The 20,586-nt window shown below is 42.6% G+C and overlaps 1 protein-coding gene across 3 annotated transcripts in view; it reads right to left on the bottom strand.

Moving 5' to 3' along the window:
- The window catches only part of SLC24A2 (solute carrier family 24 member 2), a 279,329-nt gene that overhangs the window by 21,900 nt on the left and 236,843 nt on the right, over positions 1 to 20,586 (bottom strand). For all 3 annotated transcript variants that reach the window (XM_049896187.1, XM_049896188.1, XM_049896186.1), the window contains one exon: positions 16,972 to 17,090. In XM_049896187.1, the coding sequence (XP_049752144.1) occupies positions 16,972 to 17,090 (119 nt within the window). The remainder of the gene's footprint in view (positions 1 to 16,971; positions 17,091 to 20,586) is intronic.

Here is a 20,586-nt window from a genome sequence, read left to right on the forward strand (position 1 = left end):
TGATTCAGGAGACATGCATTTTCACTGTTCCCTCGCAGATATAATTTTTTTGTTTAACTTAAATGAATGACTTCCCCAACCCACCCTGCAGATGCCACAGAAATGGGGAGGACCCTGGGAGAAAAGAGGCATGATGTCATCTCTGTTAAGCACCCTGTCTCATACGAGGCAGGCAGAGTTACTCCAGCAGCTGCTCCACTTCCCTGAAGACCCATAGAGTTGATCTGATGAGTTCAACGAGCCTCCCCACCCACCCAGAAACTAGTCCTCCCCACCCTCATCCCCACTGCCATCCACAATCTAGCAATGTCTCTCTAAACTCTAAGCTAGCCTTTTTTTTCTTTCTGAAAAAAAAAAAAACAAAAGCAACTCTTTATGACTTATATCATTTTAATGACACCAACAGATGGTGACATTTCATCAATAACCCTTCTGCTTATAACCTAGGGATTAGCTCCTTTCTCCATCTGCCAAAATCACCAGGCAGGCAGTGCTACTAGCAAATAGCAGAAAATAAGTGTCTGTTTAGATGCATAAGCTCTAAACATACTAGTGTCCAATGCAAACAATTAGCTGTATTGTACGGTTTCCAAGGGCTGCATGTGAGATGGCTGTTGCTAGGGCAGAAAGGAGAGAGGAGGCTTGTCTCAGGCTGTGCAAACAGTGCTCTCCCTGGGGACTTCATGGCCTCTTGGGGGTCAAGTCCTGCTACAAGTCCTGGAACAGGAGCCCAGAATCCTGGGGTGGATTCAAGAGGCATCCTGGGAGCCAGTCTGTCAGGGTATTTTAGGGGAAATTCTCTTTGTCTTTTTGCCAAGTGAAATCTCACTCTGGTTCAATGGATGTCAGCTTGCAAGCTGGTTAGAGAAGCAGGAAAAAAAATGCCCTTCCAAGTCTAGGCCCCGTTTTGCCTTTGCCCAAGCTGGGGCTGCTGGCACATTCATTAGTCTCAGTCCTGGGGGAGAGGTCCCTAAGGTTAGGGCAATGGTTTTCCAACTTTTCCTGGAGTTGTGACATCCTGGCTTTGACCTTGGCTTTTAAAACTTCTGTAGAGTGTCCATAGTAAACAAAACAATGCAAAATGATTCAGAAAGAATTCAAACGACTTTGGATATAAGGGTTTAAAATATATTGACACCTGCTGAGGTCTCTTTAGAGCCCCTAGAATTGTGTAAAACTAGGGTCGGCAATTACTACTTTAGGGTCATGTAATATCTGATATAGGGAGCCCTGGTGGCACAGTGGTTAAAAGCTTGGCTGCTAACCAAAAGGTCAGCAGTTCAAATCTACCAGCTGCTCCTTGGAAGCCCTATGAGGCAGTTCTACTCTGTCCTACAGGGTTGCTATGAGCTGAAGTCGACTCAACAGCAACAGGTTTTTTGGTTTTTAATATCTGATATGGGAGTATTGGTGATTCAGTGGTAGAATTTTTGCCTTCCATGTGGGAGACCTGGGTTCAATTCCCAGCCCATATACCTCGTGTGCACCCACCACCCACCTGTCAGTGGAGGCTTGCGTGTTGCTATGATGCTGAACAGGTTTCAGCAGAGCTTCTAGACCAAGTCAGGCTAGGAGGAAAGGCCTGGTAATCTACTTCCAAAAATCAACCAATGAAAATTCTATGGATCACAACAGTTCAATACTGAACCAATCATGGGGATGGAGCAGGACTGGCTAGTGTTTCATTCCATTGTGCACAGGGTTGCCATGAGTTGAGGGCCAACCTCATGATAGCTAACAACAGCAACAGTAATTTCTAATATGGAAAACCTGAGATTAAAACACATGACTCTAAGCTCCCACATGGTGGACGTGTGGTTGTCAGACCTTGAAGGTGTCAGTGCAGCTTCAAGAATGGGTAGATAATAGAGATTGAGAATCCTGGGTTCCAGTCTCTGCTCAAACTGTGATTCCTTGTGGCACCATCATCTGCAAGCGTTCGCTGAGTGTCTCTTAGGTGCAAAACACTGTGCTAAGTTCTAGGGCTCTTGCTTTCAGGGAGTCTTGGACTTCAAACGGGGGTCAGAAAAAACGGCTCCAGACAACTGATCATTCATGCAATTGGACGGATGCTGTCGAGATATGTGGCAAGAGACTGCTGATTGTCCTCCATTATCTATTCTGCCCTTCTGCTTTAGTAATAGGTAACCCACTTATGGAAACCCTGGTGGCATAGTGGTTAAGTGCTACAGCTGCTAACCAAGAGGTCAGCAGTTCAAATCCGCCAGGCGCTCCTTGGAAACTCTATGGGGCAGTTCTACTCTGCCCTATAGGGTCGCTATGAGTCAGAATCGACTCGACGGCAGTGGGTTTTTAATCCACTTATAATTGGGGCTGGAGTAAAGACTATTTTTCAGCCTCCTTTGCAGCTAGGTATGGCCATGTGATTAAGTTATGGCCAATGAGATGTAATTGGAAATGTCTTCTGTAACTTCCTAGGTGTAGCTTTAAGGGGGGGGGGCGTGTCCTTCATTACTCCTTCTTCCTTCCTGCTGGCTGGAATGTGGGCATTTTGGCTGGAGCTTAAACAGTCATCTTGGCCCATGAGGTGGAGGAACAATATAGAAGATCTGAGTTCTTGACACTCATTGAGGGCCATCCAAGCCCTGTACTGCTTATATTGATTTGAAAGAGACATAAAATTCTATCTTTTTAAGGCACTGTTATTTTGAGTTTTTGATTGTTCTCAGTGGATCCTCATCTTAACTGATCCAGTGTTCTGTTTATAAGGACTCACGGGAGAAATAGTTTTCAGCTCTCAGCACCAGGAAAAATCATGCCTCCTCTGGCAGACTTTAAAAAATCTTAATACTATGAATCAGGCCATTGATACCATTTTTCCTTTGCTTTGTCCACTGTGGAGTTCAGAGCCAAATTTGTCACCCTCATCTGCAACCACAGCACTGGGAATATGTGGTATATGTTTCTCTGTGCTAACCTCACTCCAGTCTCACCATTTTCTTGTTCTTGTATTTTGTCAAAACTATTCATTTTATCCCTTTTCATTGTATGTACTTTTGCAAGCAGCCTCGAATCTTTGTGAAATAAGGTGGGCAGACCTAAGTAACAAATTAAAACTACTCAGAGGTCTAATAGAATTTTTGGTATAACTTTATCAGATTGAATAGATTTGGAAAAAAAGAGAAAATTAAGGTTTTATTCTAGCTGACAGCCGGTGACAACAGGACTACTACCTTCTAGGAGTCATTTGTCAACACTGGAGATTTAAATCTGGAGATCTGGCATCAGAAAGTCTCTGGATGGGAGAAGACAGCCTCTGGGGTTGGTTAGTATCTACCTGGAAGTCTATGGAGCAATCAACTTATTTTTATTTATCCAGTGAATGGGAAGGAGTTGCAGCAGCCCGTCCTCTGTGGCCTGTTAGGTGTTGCTCAGTTGGTTCCAACTCACAGTGACATTATATATGACAGAATTGGACACTGCCTGGTCCTGCTGTGGCCTGGTAGCATGAAAAGTTCTATTCAGGTTCTTTGCATGTGACTCTTTCACTGTTCACACTTATGCCTGGTATGCATGGCTCACCCCAAAGTAGGCATCAGGTCTCCCATGGGGAGCGTGGGCTAGATTCACCAGTCCAGAGGTTGCCTCTGCAGCCAGAAAAACATATTCTTTGGAAGCAACTCAATGTCTACTTGTCTGTGAAGGGCACTGTATAAGATTTCAGTGTAAAGGTGAGTCCACTTTAATATCATCTGTTCTATCAGAGAATTAAAATGAAAACCTGGGAAGCAATCTGAAAATAGGCTGTCTTCAAGTTCAGTTTATCGACCAGTAATAGCATCTCATCTCCAGTTCACAAGGGCAATCTCGGATCGCTTCGATCTGCCCAGATGCAAGCTCTATTGGGGTTTTTGATTCAGGCTGGAAATGAAACTCTCACTTCTCTGTCTCCAACAAAAGGACCACTTACTTCAGAACTCAGAGGTGCCACCCCTTCTCATTGGGGAAGCCCCTGCAGCGCTGCATGATGCTGGATCAAAATAAGAAAGCCAGTCCACTCTAGAACAGTGGACCATGGTCAAGCTGGGTGAAGGTGAAGATGGTAAGTCGTTTGTATTTCTACTTAAAGAGGATGGTCCTTAACATATTTGTTGTTGTTTCTATAATTTACAGTGATAGAAAAAAAAAAACAGCTCATATTTACCCACTATTCAGCCATATAGATGTCCAAATGAATAATCAGGTAAGTCAAAGCTCACAGAGTGTGGGACATGCTAGGAATTGCCAACGGGGCCCAGGGGGACTAAATGGGAACAGAGATCCATAAAAACATCTGCTGAGCCTTAGAAGTGAGGTTGGGTGTGTACACCATGAATATTAAAAACGTCACCCTCAACAAAGTTTTTAAAAGGCACATAATAAAAAAAATTGAAATATCTAGATTATTTGGGAGTCGTTCATCTATAAACTGGGGATAGTAACGCTCTGGCAACTTGAGGACGCACAATGCCTGGTGCAAACCAGGAACTCAATAAATATTTAGTACCTTTTCCTTCTGCCATTAACTTCAGCTCTGTGACTGACTAGCTATGAAACTGTGGGCAAAACAATGAAAATGCTAGAATAGTTGAAGAACATCTACTGGGTGCAATCTGTAGGGCATCTGGTCCTGGTGCACCTCACTGCCTTTTAGGCCCCAGGAGTCTTTAAAAACCATGTCGCTGTCAGCCAGAGCTTCTTTGTCGCCAGGAATGTTTAAATAGGGGACCATCTTCCTGTCCAAGAACTTGACATTCAATTCATCATATGGACAACAATAGATCACAGAGACAAGCTGCAGTCATCAAACTCTGCAATCATTTAACATAGAAGCTCCAGGCTCCAAGAGAAGGAGATACAGAATGTCAGTGTTGGAAAGGCCCTGGATCACTGAGATCAAACCCTTCATTTAATGGATGAGGAGCCCAAGATGAAGTGGCCTGTTGAAGAAATGTCATAGTGGCTGGCTGGGCCTGACTGACTTCCTGATTCCCAGCTCAAGGCTCTTTCCACCATTCCTCATTGCCTCCCTACTCAGTCCTATAAAAATCAATATGAATGGGCTTTGTGTCTAATTACACCAGGCTTCCCAATTTTATGTCGTAATAAACTTAACTTACTAAAGCAAAAACACCAAACCTTTAATTGATAAAATTTTTGTTTGATTTTCTGAAGCTTAGACTAATTTATGGTGGTTTGGATAGCCTCCATTTCTTAATTTAAGAAACTCATCAAGGAGGGCTGAGCGCTGCATTCTTTCTCTGTTCTTAGATCCCTAGAATATCCAAGGCAGCTCTGAAGGAGAAATGAAGGGCAGATTTGGGGGTATGTAGATAGGAGGGGCCTTTGTGATGGCCTCTTCACTCGTCTATCTCCTTGAGTCTCCAGAGTGCTAGCTACAAATTTAGAAATGAAATGTGTGTGCTGATAAGGTATCAGTGAATGTCAGAACCTCACTGTATTAACAGCAACATAAATGTGTGTTAAGGAGATAGACTTGTTCTTTAGCATTTCTGCCCAAAGAGAAAGTGCAGAAATTTAGCTCAGGTTTGATCTAGGAGGAGATGGCAACCAAGTACACCAGTGTCCAAAATGAGGGCTTGAGATTTTATGTGCATTTCATTGCTTGATAGCATCCCTGGTCCCCATAACTGTGAATAATCCTGCATCAGCTACGTTCAAAATGGATATCTAGAGGGCAATTGTAGAAGATGGATGCAACCTTTTACAATAATAAACTTTCCTGAGGCTAACTTTAGCAGAACTGAAATTAAAAATAAACAACAACAATGACAACAACAAAACAATTGTTGTTGAGTTGACTCCAACTCATGGCGACCCAGTGCGTGTCAGAGTAGAACTGTGTTTTGCAGGGTTTTCAATGGCTGATTTTTTGGCAGTAGATCATGAGACCTTTCTTTCCAAGTGCCTCTGGGTGGACTTGAACCTCTAAACTTTTGGTTAGCAGCTGAGAGTGTTAACCATTTACACCATGGGTGATTTTCAGATTCCATCATTCAGCATTCAAAGATCACAGAAGCAGCATTAGAAGAATATGCGCCACAAAACAGCATCATCTTTAAACATAGGACTAGCTGTTCCCCTCCTACCCCCTTCCCTCATCTTTCATTATTGAAGCATTAAAAATACTCTTTTTGACAAAGGTGGCATGTTTTACTTTTCCAATTAAGTTTCCTTGGGAACTGGTGAAATGTTGTCTGTGCCTGTACAGTGCATGTGTGGGAGGCTCCTAGGGAGAGAACAGAACTCGAAAGTACCTTACCTAATGAAGGGATTGTTTACAGAAGGGATTAATAGACAAAGAAGATCTACTTCTCGTATGGTCATCTATTAAACAGAAAGTAAGACACAAGGATGTCTTAAATATGAATTCTGTTCTAGAATGTTCTTTTACAACATTATTGTCATTATAAAATTAACTGACATAATCCACAAAAAGCACTTAGAACAGTGTTTGGCACATATCCACTACCCACTGCCATCCAGTTGATTCTGACTCATAGCGACCCTATAGGACAGAGTAGAACTGCCCTGTAGAGTTCCCAAACAGCACCTGGCGGATTCGAACTGCTGACCTTTTAGTTAGCAGCCATAGCACTTAACCACTATGCCACAAAGGTTAAATGTTGGTTGTCATTATTTTTAATGGATGTTTAGGAAAATGATTTCTTCAAAGACATCAAGGAGAAAGGAGAGGTTTGACTAGGTGAATTATAATGATATTTCCAGCAATAAAATTTTATGATTCTATTATTCGACATGAAAGTGGAAACTGCAATAATTTTGTTCCTCTACCTGTTCACCCATCTAACATTTATTGAACATTCATTGACTGTAGTAATATCAGAGATCTAATTTCTTTTTCTCTTAGGCAATATGAATAAATAGAAGGTCTTTGTAAACAAGATGAAAGGGAAAATTTCACAGCCCTAAGGGGGAAAATGGTATTTTATTCTAGCAGGTAAGCTTTAAGTAGGCTTTCTACCAGAAACAAAGCTTCCAAGCAGAAGGAGAGACTCATAATATTGTGACACCTTAATCCTGTGTTTTGTGTAGAGCTATAAACAATAGTAGAGCTGGAATCTGTCAAAATTAGAATTACCAAAAAAGGCAGTTGCACTTTAATACAGTGGAAGACTCTGAGAGCAAAACTATTTGGCAACTAAAGGTACTGCATAGAGCATTCCACTGAGTGCTCTTCATTTTGTGAGCTTAAATCGCACCAGTGCATTACTACAAAGGAAATGCTATTAAGGCCTACCCGTAGGTAAGTGGTTCTCGTCTCCATTTTCCCCTAAGCTGATCGGCAAATTAGTGGAGCCAAATATTAATGGCTTTCATTATGTCAACTGACAACAGAAACAGAACATTATGCTTAAAATTGGGATACGGAAAGACCAACTCAAAAGAATATTCACTGCAGGGTGTAGATCATTTCAGTCTCATTGACCCAAAATTTCCAAGTGACACATGGAAAAATGAATTTTTTTGGACCCTGTTGCTAGAGTTCAGGACTTGCCAAATAAGGTATGTTGTGAGTCAACTCTGAAGCCACTTCAGGGTTCTGGGATGAGGCTGCTAAGAGCTCTAAGGCTAAGGAGCAAAAATTAATTTATCTTTCCTCTTTGAAAAGGGAATGAAAACAGGAGAGTCTGAGAGAAGAAATGTTGCTAGACCCAGTGACTGAAAACCAAAGAGCTGCATTTGCAGACACTCAGTTACTCAACTCTAGGATTTGAGTTCTTATTGACCATATGGACATTGATCTATTTTAAAGATATCATTTATGAATAGATTTTGTTTCTGGCTTGGAAATAAATCATTGTGTTCACTTACTACAATTTATTTTTAAACTGCCTTTTTTCACTCATTCTTTACTGAGTCTTAGAAAATCTATTTTTTCCTCTTAGTTTCTCAATGTCTTTGCACTTGTATTTTTTATCGACATCCCTCATTCTCTTCAGTCTCATATCCTTTATGTTCCCATCACTTACCTCTTTCCATAAATCAAAAAGCATCTCATTTCAGAAGAGAATGCCATCTGAGATGTTTGCCTTCTCTTCTGTGTGGCCATCCTGAACCAACAGAGCTAACATTTAAGTAGCAAAAAGATTTACCATTTAAAAAAAAGTGATAAATCTCTGCCTGCCTGTTGGCAGGAAATAATTTACTCCCCTTATTTATTTATTTTTTATTTATAATATAATAGGAAACCCTGGTGGCGTAGTGGTTAAGTGCTATGGCTGCTAACCAAAAGGTCGGCAGTTCGAATCCATCAGGTGCTCCTTGGAAACTCTATGGGGCAGTTCTACTCTGTACTATAGGGTTGCTATGAGTCGGAATTGACTCGACGGCAGTGGGTTTGGTTTTTATAATATAATCTGGTTTGCTTTACGTATAGATGGAAAAATAATTCTAGCATCAAGAATTTAGTACCTTAAACACAAAATGAGAAGGTTTCACTCAGCAATGGCAACCTGAAAACTTAATCTCCTAACTTTACAAGACTCTGAATTGAAACCAAGTTATCAACATATTTTGCTGTGAGTGATGAGGCTGTGTGGACCTATGTTTCCCAAGGAGCCAAGAAACCATTTTATTTTAATGTAAAATGGCATTTGGACAGTCTGGTGAAAGGCAATTGCTTTCCTTCACTTTGCATTTTGCCCAAATAATTCTGAGGTGCAGACTACACAGAAGACAGATTTCTTTCTGCATTGCTCTTGTAAATTGGTTTTTGCATAGTTTTCAAGGGCTTCGTAAATCAATTGCTGATACCGATCATAATAGATTTGTCAACATTAAAGCTACTGGTGAGTCATGAACAATAATTCAAAAGTCATTCTCATTGCTTTAGCATCAGTTGGGTAAAATTATTCAGAGGAACAGTAATATCAATGTTGGTATTTTTTCCAACGTGGTAATGAAGTTTTTGTCCTCTTTATGACTAGGCAGCCTATAATGTATTTTATGTGAACGATTAATAGTCATTCTTCAAACTCCTTTAGAAGTCACAATGACAAATGGAGTTATTAACCTCAGAGTCTTCAGTGAAGATATAATTCTTTGCCAATAATCAAGTTTAGGCAGAAACTCACGAGTCTGATTGGTATCCATCTGCATTTTTAAATGTGTTTGAAGGTCTTTAAGTGAACTTTAAGCTGCTTTAATTTGGTAAATAATGTCTCGGTAGAAGAACTGGACCTCAGCTTTTCTTTTAAAACATAATACATATAGGTTGAAAGAAAAAAAGTAAATGAGTTGTCTCCTCCAGAAATGGAACCCAAGTGTGAAGAACTGGCCTGTAAAACACCTTAATTTTTGCTTGCTTTATAATTTGCGTTGGCCTTTCTCTGACCCTAAGGGAGTTCCTTTCCTAAGGCAATCATAGTTCTAAACGGCTTGGGCCTTGGAAAATCCAGTCTGCTGGAGAATCTTCTAATGTCTTATCTTCCAATATTAGGGCTTGGCCTCTCTGCCCTAGCACTGCCCTTGTTCCCTGGCAGTGGTTGGACAGACAGACCTACAGATGCCTCCATTTCTTGGGTGCCAGGATCCTCTTATTATGCTTCACTGATGTTCCAAGAGATTGACTAATCCCACGAAAAGAAGGAAATGCAGTGCTGGGTTGTTTGTAAACTTTCAAAATGGTGGACCTGGTTATTATACTTTAAAAAACCGACCTATTGCTGTCAAATTGATTCTGACTCACAGTGATTCTACAAGACAGAGTAGAACTGCCCCATAAGGTTACTAAGACTGTAAATCTTACGGAAGCCAACTGCCACATCTTTCTCCCATGGAGCAGCTGGTGGGTTCAAACTGCCAACCTTTTGATTAGCTGATTAGCAGCCGAGTGCTTTAACCACTGTACCACAAGGGCTCCTATTACATTTTAGTCATTTAGAAAAGATACTTGACCTTTGAGTAATAGAAGAGGCTCCCAAACCCTGTGTTAAACCTTATTGCTGCTAAGAACTTAAGAGGCTACCTACTAAGGGTAATATTTTAGGAAGAAAGACATCACGTAGACTGCAGATACCATCTGCTTGGATAATCTTGGGAATTCTTATCAGAGCTAACATTCCTTGACCACCGTTCATTATAAAGCTTCCCTAAAAAATCTGTAGAGAGTTCTAAATTCACAGTTGTAACGTTTCAACAACAATACTGCCTAAAAACTGCTGTCCTTGATGGCGAAGCTTTTCCTCACCCTCAGAGATCCACATTTAATAGAGAGAGATGTTGTTAAACATTTTATTCTTTTGTTTTTTAGACTAGCTCCAAGAAAGTTAAAATCACAGTCACTTCTAGTCTCTTTGCCCTGCTCATCCTTTAGTCACGTAATACGCCAACCTGCTAAAAACCAAAGAGCATTTTTATCAGAACCATAAAGCTTGAGGAAAGCAGATCTTAAAAACTCTACTGAGTTTAAAGGCTAATGCTGAGGAGAAATAAGTGGGGACTGAATTCCCAAAGGGAGAAAGGTGGTAGTAAGGTGATATTTAAATGGTCAGAAAAAAACAGTAAGGGCCTGGATTTTACTTACACATACTCACATACACATTCTCTCCCTCTCCCTGTCTCACATACATGTGTGCGTGTATACACACACACACACACGCACAGTGTCTGTATACGTGAAGGAGCCCTGGTGGCACAATGATTAAGCATTTATCTGGTAACCAAAATGTTCACAGTTTGAACCCAACCAGCTGCTCTGAGGAAGAAAGACCTGGTGATCTGCTTCCATATATATTACAGCTTAGGAAACCCCATGAGGCAGTTGTACTCTGTCACACGGGGTCACTGTGAATCAGAACTGGCTGAAAGGCACCCAACAACAACATGTATATATGTGCATACACATATGTGTGTTTGTATGTACACATATAGATTTTTCTTTTCCCCGGGAATGTGATTTTCTGATATAACTCTGCTCAAGCACTGGTGCCTCTGGGAACCGTTTGAAATATCTGGGCGACTCTTAACCTAAGCAAGAACAATTTCGATTTCCCCAAGGACAGAGAGGAATCTTAGAGGCAAAATGAAATAAAAGCTGCAACATATAAAAAGCCACCTCACAACACATGAACACGTTGTTGTTGTTAGCTGCTGTGGAGTGGAGCCGGCCCCTGATCACGGCAGCCCCAGGCACAGTGGAACAAAACGCTGCCCGGTCCTGTGCCATCCCTCTGATCGGTTGTTGATGGGACCATTGTTACTCGTAGGATTTTCGCTGGCTGAGTTTCGGACATAGATCACCAGGCCTTTCTTCCTAGTCTGTTTTAGCCTGGAAGCTCCACTGACACCTGTTCAGTGTTATAGCAACACACAAGCCTCAACTGATAGTCGGTGGCTACACATGAGGCGCCTTGGCTGGGAATTGAACCCAGGTCTTTGCATGGAAAGTGAGAATTCCACCACTGAACCACTCCTGCCCTCATCATAAAAATGGTGGACATAATTGTAAAAAAAAAAAGTTAGATTTTTGTCTAGATTTCAGAATCCAAGAAATATGCAAGACATTTCCTCTTCTTCATTGCGTGCAGGTATTTAAAGGGTTTCCTCAACTTGTCACAGTTTGGGGATCATGGTAGGCTCCTTCATATACAGGCAGTTTTGTGGAGCTCATGGGCCAAGTGCAATCAGCTGGCTGTTGTCTTGATGGGCCAGATTAAAATGTGATCAAATGCTGAGTTCTGGGTAGGAGGGAATTTCTCTGAATTGTCTTTCAAACCTGGCTAAGTTCTCAACATTCAAAATTTGGGAAGGCTGGTAAATTCTCAGCGGCAACCCCAAACTGTTTTCTCCATGGTAGCTCCAACAGCATTGCATCAGCAGTTGTTGGGAGAACTGAGTTCACTCAGAGCCATGTCAGAAGTCAAATTATTTCTTGGTTGCCCAGAATAGCCTAGCCATGTGAGAAAGCTCCTGCAAAGGGGCTTACCCTGTCAGAGAGAATATTTTAAAATGCTCTTCACTGCCACCGTAAAGTTTGTACTGAAGAAAGCTCTCAGAGGTGAGGTGTTAATGGAAAATTACTTCCTTTGTAAGTAGGGGTTTTAAAATAGTTGGTTAATTACGCGAGGCAGGCTAACCCTAAGAAAAATGCCAGTGCCGAGTATGTGGTGCAGGGACCCATCTTTTCCGTTAATAAAGCCAGGATGCACACCTCGGTCTTCATGTAGCTTGATAAAAATGCAACTTGGACGGAAATTACTAACACAGTAAAATAGCACCGGATCACTTCTGCGAAGCTGCGCTTGGGTGGCCTGAACATTCCAATTTTATGTCTTACATTCTGGCCTTGGAATTATAGCCTAATTCACCCATCTGATCCAGTCTATCCAGCCTGGAGATTGCAGCATCAGCTACAACTTCCTTTACTTGTTTACTCACTACAATTTATTACCAAATTTCCTCAATTCTGGCTCAGAAATAGCTCTCCAATCCAGCCATTGCCATCTATGCCGCAGCCAATACTTGGTTTAAGATTTTGTCATCTGGGCTATTTCAATAACCACTTAAAAATAAGTTTTACTAAGTACTAGCAAATAACAGCGAATCCCTATGCAGTGCTTAGTCTCTGTGTGGTGCAAATGGTGAACACACTTGGCCGATAACTGGAAGGGCAGAAGTTCGAGTCTACACCTGGATGCCTGGGAAGAAAGGCCTGGCCATCTACTCCTGAACAGCTATTGAAAACCCGATAGTGTACACTTCTACTCTGACACACATAGGGTTGCCATGAGTCAGAGTCAATTTAATGGTAACTGGCTTTATGCAGTGCTTACTATGTGCCAAGAGCTGTTGCATGAGCGTTTGGTCCTCATGGCAAAGCTATGAGATAGGTGCTGTTATTATTATCCCTATTTCACAGAGAAGGAGAATGGAGAACAGACAAGTTTAGTCATTTGCCCAAAGTCACACGGTTAGAACTGGGATTTGAACTCGGGAGGTCTCCAGAGACTCTGCTCTTAACAACTAAAGCATACCGCCTCTGTTTTAATTTAACCCATTATTATTTTTATTATTGGTGTTGAGTAGGTAACATGATTGACTAGTTCAAAAATCAAAAGCTATGTAGGGTGCATATTGAAAGGCCTACCTCCCACCCCAGTTCCCTATCACACAGACCCATGTTCTGGAGATAATTAGCATTACCAGCTTCTTCCATAGCGTCCCAAGTGAATGCTTACATGTTATTCCCTCTAGCTTTCCCTCTCACACAAATATAGTATAGTGGGTATAATTTGGCAAGTTGCCTTTTTTGCTTAGCAACATATATTGAAGTTCATTCCATATTAGTACACGAAGAGCTTCCTCATTCTTCTCCCCCACCCCGCAAAGACTGCAGATGGTCGAAACCAGGGGTGGGCAAACTTCTCCTATAAAGGACTAGATAGTAAATATTTTAGGTTTTGTGGTCCACACACTCTCTGTTGCATATGCTGCTGCTTCTTTGAAAAAAGTAAAAAATGATTCTTAGCTCCTGGGCCATACAAAAACAGACTGCAGGCCAGATCTGGCCCATGCATCTTAGCTAACGGACCCCTGAAGCAATAGCTCTTAACTGTATCCGGGCTTTTCCCACTTTGGCTTCTTCTTGACCATTTCCAAAAGAGCTGTTTTCCTGTAAAACAAATCTGATGCTGCCACCAAACCAGCTGCCATGGCGTCAACTCTGACTCATAGTGATACCACGTGTTTCAGAGCAGACCTGTGCTCCACAGGGTTATGGATGGCTGATTTTTCGGAAGTAGATTGCCAGGCCTTTCTTCTGAGGAACCTCTGGGTAGGCTGAAGTCTCCAACCTTTTGGTTAACAGCTGAGTGTGTTAACCGTTTGAACCACTCAGGGACTCTGTCACCTCTTCTTGCTTTATTTTCCTCCTGGCCCTTGCTGTCAACTATGATTATATCTTGTTTTGTATTTACAGCCTGTCTGCTCTGCTGGGACACACGTACCATTCACGGGGGCTCCCCAGGGCCCTGCACATCACTTGACATATATTAGGTGAGCAATAAGGGTTTTCTGAATACATGAATGGTGGGAAAATTTCAGCTCAATCTACTTTTCCTGACGGATCCCTCCTCACTCCTTACCTTATATTTTAGTCTCCAGTTCCTCCAGTTTTCTCACCAATCACTAAACATGAATTTCCCTTTAAAGGTTTTACACCTTTGTATATAACTGTCAGCTTGGGATATGGTTTCCTTCTCTGGGTGACAAACTCCTACTCACCCATCAAGGCCCAGCTCAAATGTTACCTCTTCTATGCAGCTTTTATACCTCCCTGGCTAGGGTCAAATGCTCCCTCTGGCAGGCTCCTAGAGGACTTTGTACAGATCTCCGTGATCATACTGGGTTATAATTATCTACCCACCACAAATCTTTCTTGATTGATTGATTTTATACCCTGAACACTCCCAAACATACATTTTAAAAGCCATTTTCATTTCACCTACGGCGAGCTCCTTCTGGTAAGGGACACATTGAATGGTATTTAAATGGCTAGTATGAACACATAATAATGTAAAGAGTCAGCATACAGCTCTGTGCTAAGTGTTTTATGTTACATTATCTCGTTTAACCTCGTAGCAATCCTAACGAGGCAGGTACTATTGTCCGTACTAAGGAACCTGAAGCTCAGTGAGGTCAGATAACCTGCCCCAGGTGCACATGGAATACTGACCACCAGGCAGTCCTGTAGTCAGCTGTGTCGGGTGGGTCTCTGCTCTTGAGCTCTCACTGTGTCAGGCTGGTGCACACATCTGTCCTGCTTCTCTGCATCGAGACCTGGGGGTGCATTCTGCTCAGAGAGGGGTCTAGCTCCCTGTAGCAAAGCCCTGCCCTGTGGCAGGGCACACTGTCCCTCTGCTAGCCAGATGGAGAGGCACAGACACTGGGCTGCTCTTTGCATACCTCCGACTGTGCATCCCCAAGGGCAGCCAGGTGTCCTTGGAGTCTGCTGCTTATCCAGGTGGACATAAGCTGCCCTGCCAGCTCACTCTTGAGCTAAGGCAAAGAGACCCCAGGGAAGGAGGGCGAAGGAGCCTAGAAGGCAGAGGAGACAGGGCAGAAGGCACTGCAGTCTCATTATCATTTCCTTTAAACAAAGAAACTTTCCATGCTACTTCAGGGAATAAGGGCAATGGGCGATAATTAGCATGTCTTTTCTAAGAAGTGCAGACTCTCTCCACTGCAGAGCATATTCTAGTATAACGGAGAAGAAAGTGCGCTGACGTGCTGCCTGTAGTCTATTCTACTAGTGGGCAGTATGTGACTTTTCAGCTCATTGGGAAAATTCTGTTTACAGAAGTGGGTCTTGAAATTTAGGGTCGTGCTACTCAAAGTGTGGTCCTTAGACCAGCAGCATCAGCATCACCTGACAGCTTATTAGAAATGCAGACTCTTGAGCCCTAGCCCAGACCTACTGAATCAGAGTCTGAATTTTAACATGACCCCCAAGGAGATTTGTAAGCATATTTCAGTTTGAGAAGTACTGCCCTAGGATGCCTGATTAAAATACAAGTTTCAGCTCCTTGCCTTAGAAATTCTGATTCATCACATCAGGTTGGAATCCAGAAATCTAACCAGCACCACCAGGGAGTCTGCCTAATTTTTGAGCAACTGTGGTCTAGAGAGGAAACCCTGGTGGTGTAGTGGTTAAGTGCTACAGCTGCTAACTAAAGGGTCAGCAGTTTGAATCCACCAGGCGCTCCTTGGAAACTCTATGGGGCAGTCCTACTCTGTCCTGTACGGTCGCTATGAATCAGAATCAACTCGACGGCACTGGGTTTGGTTTTGGTGGTCTAGAGGCAATGTTGCAGAGTGGAAATAGTACAGGCATTGTATTTAGACACTCCTGAGATCAAATCTCAGCTCTATCATCTCCAAGCTAGGTGATCTGTAGCAACGACTTCATCTCCTTGAGTTTCAGCTTCCTCAACAACAAAATGGGGTGGTGGGTTGTAAAGGTGGTAATATGTGGAAAGTGCCTAGCACAGTATTTGTGACACATATTAGGTGCTTGATTAATGGTAGTTACGGGGCAGTGGCGGTTCAGCTGTAGAATTCTTGCCTTCTGTACGCGAGACCTCCATTTGATTCTTGGCCAATGTGCCACCACCAGTCTATCAGTGGAGGACTGCATGTTGCTATGATGCTGAACAGGTTTCAGGGGAGCTTTCAGACTAAGAAAGCAGGAAGGAAGGCCTGGCAATCCACTTCTAAAACTCTAGCAATGAAAATCTTATGGATCACAAGATCTGATCCTCAACAGACTATGAAGATGAAGCAAGGTGGGGCAGCATTTCATTCCATTGTTCATGGGGTTGCCATGAGTCTGGGCCTACTTGACAGCACCTAACAACAACATAGTTATGAATAGATAAATAGTTATAGTAATAACTATTAGATGAATGAGCTGTCTTTTGGTTGCACAAGAGAGTGCCGATCAATTTCAACTGCAGTGACAGAGAAGGTCAAAGGGGGCTCATCAAGGTGTAATGGCTGATTTAACTCTGACCTTAAATACATAAAGAAAGGATTACACTGCAGCAGCTGTCAAACTTTCTCATGCATTCAGAGTCGCCTGGGAAGCTAATTTAAAATGCTGATTCCTGGGTCCTGCTTTCCAGAAATTCTGTTTCATCAGGGCTAGGGTATGCCCAGGAATCTGTGTTTTTGGCCCCAGGAGATTCTAATGCACGAAGTCCTCCAACCTCACCCTGAAAAATAGTGGCTTAGAGAATGTGTGTATTCATTTAATAAACGTAAAACTTGACACATGAGGGGCCCTGGGCTGGTATTTGGAAACATGCAAGGATGACTAAGTCCTTGCCTGGTGTCCAAGGCCTCTGGGGAGAATGTAGGGTTCTGTGCTGCTAGGCTAGGACGTCAATCGGAACAGTAGCCCAGAAGAGCAGTGGGAAAAGGCAGTACCTGGGCTTCCGCAGCTTCAATGCTGTGGGAGAGGTTTCCATTCTGTACAGGCTCTGAAGCTCCACTGGGTGGCGTCATCTCAACTTCTGTGCTGGTGCTGTTTGGGAGCTCAATTTTTTCTGCAACATAATTTAAACACACACACAAAGAAAGCAAATGGAATCAACGGAGAAGGAGCCACATGGAAAACAACATTGTAAAATATTGGACCAAGGGAGAAGAGATAAATGGTCTTTGAGGGATGATGAGACCCATGGCTGGTGTTGAGCCAAATGGCAAAAGAACGTTCACCATTCTTCTGTATGCCTTCTGCATTCTCAGCCCTCCTCCCTTTTTTGATCGCTTTCTGGCTTCCCACACCAGCCTGAAGTCTTAACCTGAGTGACCTATCAGCTCCCATGCTAACCCATTCTCTAGTCTAGGCAAAATTTACCAGCTAGCTGGCATAGTGGTTAAGAGCTATGGCTGCTAACCAAAAGGTCGGCAGTTCAAATCCACCAGGCGCTCCCCGGAAACCATACAGGGCAGTTCTACTCTGTCTGTCCCATAGGGTCGCAATGAGTTGGAATCGACTCGACGGCAATGGCTTTAGCTAGCTATTCAAGAACCTGAATATGGGCATTTGAAAAGCAAAACCGTACCCAATCTGTATACTATTTTTTATACCCAGCATCACACCCCTCAGCTTTTTTCTTAAAGCAGGGTCTTTTCTTGGTACTGCACTCTGGAAAGGACACTGGCCAGAGCAGCAGGAGACGTAGGTCCTAGGCCTTGTTCTTCCACTACCAGGCTGCCACCGTAGGCAAGCACCCTCCTTTCTCTGGGCTTCAGGACCTTATCTGTAAACAAAGGGGTCTAAATGACTGACTTCTAAGGCTACTGATTCCAGCTCTAATGCTCTCAGGCTTATGGGTGGACATCTCTGCTCATGCTAGGTGGCCATGGAAAGGGCAGGCTGGGAAACCCAACCCTTCCTAAAATGCCTGGAGAAGGCTGGTTAGTATATTCCACACCTGGGTGTCCTACTGCAGGAAAGGCAAGGAGGAACTGAACACATAATAGAGGCAAAAGGCTGTACCATTCCCAAATGAGAGGTAACGTTGGGCCAGAGTGAAGCCACAGGTCAGTGGGTACAGGTTCAAATTTTCCCTTAAGATTTGAGAAGGGACTCTGGGGCTCCGGTACACTGGAAATCAGACGTGCCTGGGTTCATATTCTGACTGCGACATGTCCTTTGTGGACTTAGGAAGTAACTTAACCTCTCTGACCATCAGTCTCCTCATCTGCAAAATGGGGGTGATGATGACAACACTATCACAACGACAACTACTACTAACACCACCACTGCCACTAGTACTTCTCTAAGGATTAAATAAGAAAATGTGTATAAAGCACAGTGTCTGGTGCACAGCAAGTAATCAAGAAGCAGGAACTGTTCTTACCTTCATTAGGACCTGCTTTGCACAACAAGATTTTGTTCAGGGCTAAGAGGAGCACCTCCAGGTGATGAGTGTTCAGGCACCACTGGGATCTGCCATGGCTTCAGCAGGAGGGAAATGAAAAGGCTCCTAGGCCCTCTGGCTGTGCTGGGTCAAGTCTTAGATTTCAGGAGAGAATGAAGCTGTGTGGTTCAGTGTCAGGGTTGTTGGGAGGAAGCTGTTCGTACAGCGTCAGAATATGTTTTTTTTTTTAGCAACTTCAGAAGGACTAAACATTGCTATCACTGGTGCTTAAGAAAGCATTTTGAGAGCTATGCAAACATTTTTGGGTTTGAAGTGGTCAGATTTTGGAAACCATTGCTGTTGTTGTTGCTGTGTGCTGTTGAGCCAATGCTGACTCACAGCAACCCTACATGACAGAGTAGAACTGCCCCATAGGGTTTCCTAGGCTGTAGTCTTTATGAGAGCAGACTGCCTACTTTTATCCCATGGAGCAGCAGGTGAGTTCAAATTGAAACAATAGGGGAACGTTTATGTTTATTTATGTCTTTAGTTGTGGAATACGGAGGCATGAATATATTTAAATACAGAAAGCCATAGAAACTGAAATTTATCTTATCTTTCCATGTTGTAGTAATGACAGTGATATGTATGTGGAATCCCGCTGTGTGTGCCAGTTTATCTTAGTGTGATTGATTCAGTTATTTAAACTAAGAAATACTGAATACCTCATGGAATATTAAAACTCTGCTTTGGGGAATCTATTGGTTGAAGTGATACAATCTTTGGACCCAGGCTGCAATAGCCAAACTTGCCTTAGCAACACAGGCTACTGGGTACAAAAGTCCAAGATGTCCAGATGTCCAAGAACAGATACGAGCGGATGAGAAGAAACAGCCTACCAGGCATAATTCCTAACTGGAATCACCAAATATGAAAAGAAATCTTGGACTTTCTTTGAAAAGCATGGATTTTGGGCACATTGATTTTAAAAAGTCTATTTCTTCAGGACCACCACTCATCCCTCAGTTTGTCGTACTGTGGTGGCTTACATATTGCTGTGATGCTGGAAGCTTTGCCACTGGTATTTCCAATGCCAGCAGCATCACCCATGGTGGACAGGTTTCAGTGGAGCTTCCAGACTAAGATATACGGGGAAGAAGGACCTGGCAATTTACCTCTGAAAAAATTCTCCAGTGAAAGCCTTATGAATAGCAGCAGAACACCGTCTGATATCGTGCTGGAAAATGAGCCCCTCAGGTTGGAAGGCACTCCAAATACAACTGGGGAAAAGCTGCCTTCTCAAAGTACAGTTGACCTTAATGACATGGATTGAGTAAAGCTTTCGGGACCTTCATTTGCTGATGTGGCAGGACTCAAAATGAGCTGCAAACATCCATTAATTATCAGAATGTGTAGTGTATGAAGTATGAATCTAGGAAAATTGGCAGTTGTCAAAAATGAAATGGAACACTTGAAGATCAATATTCTAGGCATTAGTGAGCTAAAACTGACTGGTATTGGCCATTTTTAATCAGATAATCATATAGTCTATTAGAGTGAGAATGATGAATTGAAAAGGAATGGCATTGCATTCAATGTCAGAAAGAACATTTCAAGATCTATCCTGAAGTACAGAGTGTCAGTGATAGGATAATAGCCATATTCCTACAAGGAAGACCAGTTAATACGACTATTATTCAAAGTTATGCACCAACCACTAATGCCAAAGATGAAGAAACTTAAGATTTTTACCAACTTCTGCAGTCTGAAATTGATCAAACATGCAATCAAGATGCATTGATAATTATTGGTGATTTGGCATTACTGGAATGAGAAAGTTGGAAACAAAGAAGAAGGATCACTGGTTGGAAGCTGTACTTTCAGTGATAGAAATGACCATAGAAATCACATGATAGAATTTTGCAAGACCAAGGACCTATTCATTGGAAATACCTTTTCTGAACAACATAAATGGTGATTATCCCCGTAGATCTTGCCAGACTGAATACATAGGAATCAAACCGACTACATCTGTGGAAAGAGATGATGGAGAAGCTTGACATCATCAGTCAGAAAAAGGCCAGTGACCAACTGCGAAACAGACCATCAACTGTTCATATGCAAGTTCAAGTTGAAGCTGAAGAAAATTAAAACAAGTCCATGAGAGCCAAAG

This window comes from Elephas maximus, chromosome 9, assembly GCF_024166365.1.
Source record: "Elephas maximus indicus isolate mEleMax1 chromosome 9, mEleMax1 primary haplotype, whole genome shotgun sequence".
Lineage (NCBI taxonomy): Eukaryota > Metazoa > Chordata > Mammalia > Proboscidea > Elephantidae > Elephas > Elephas maximus.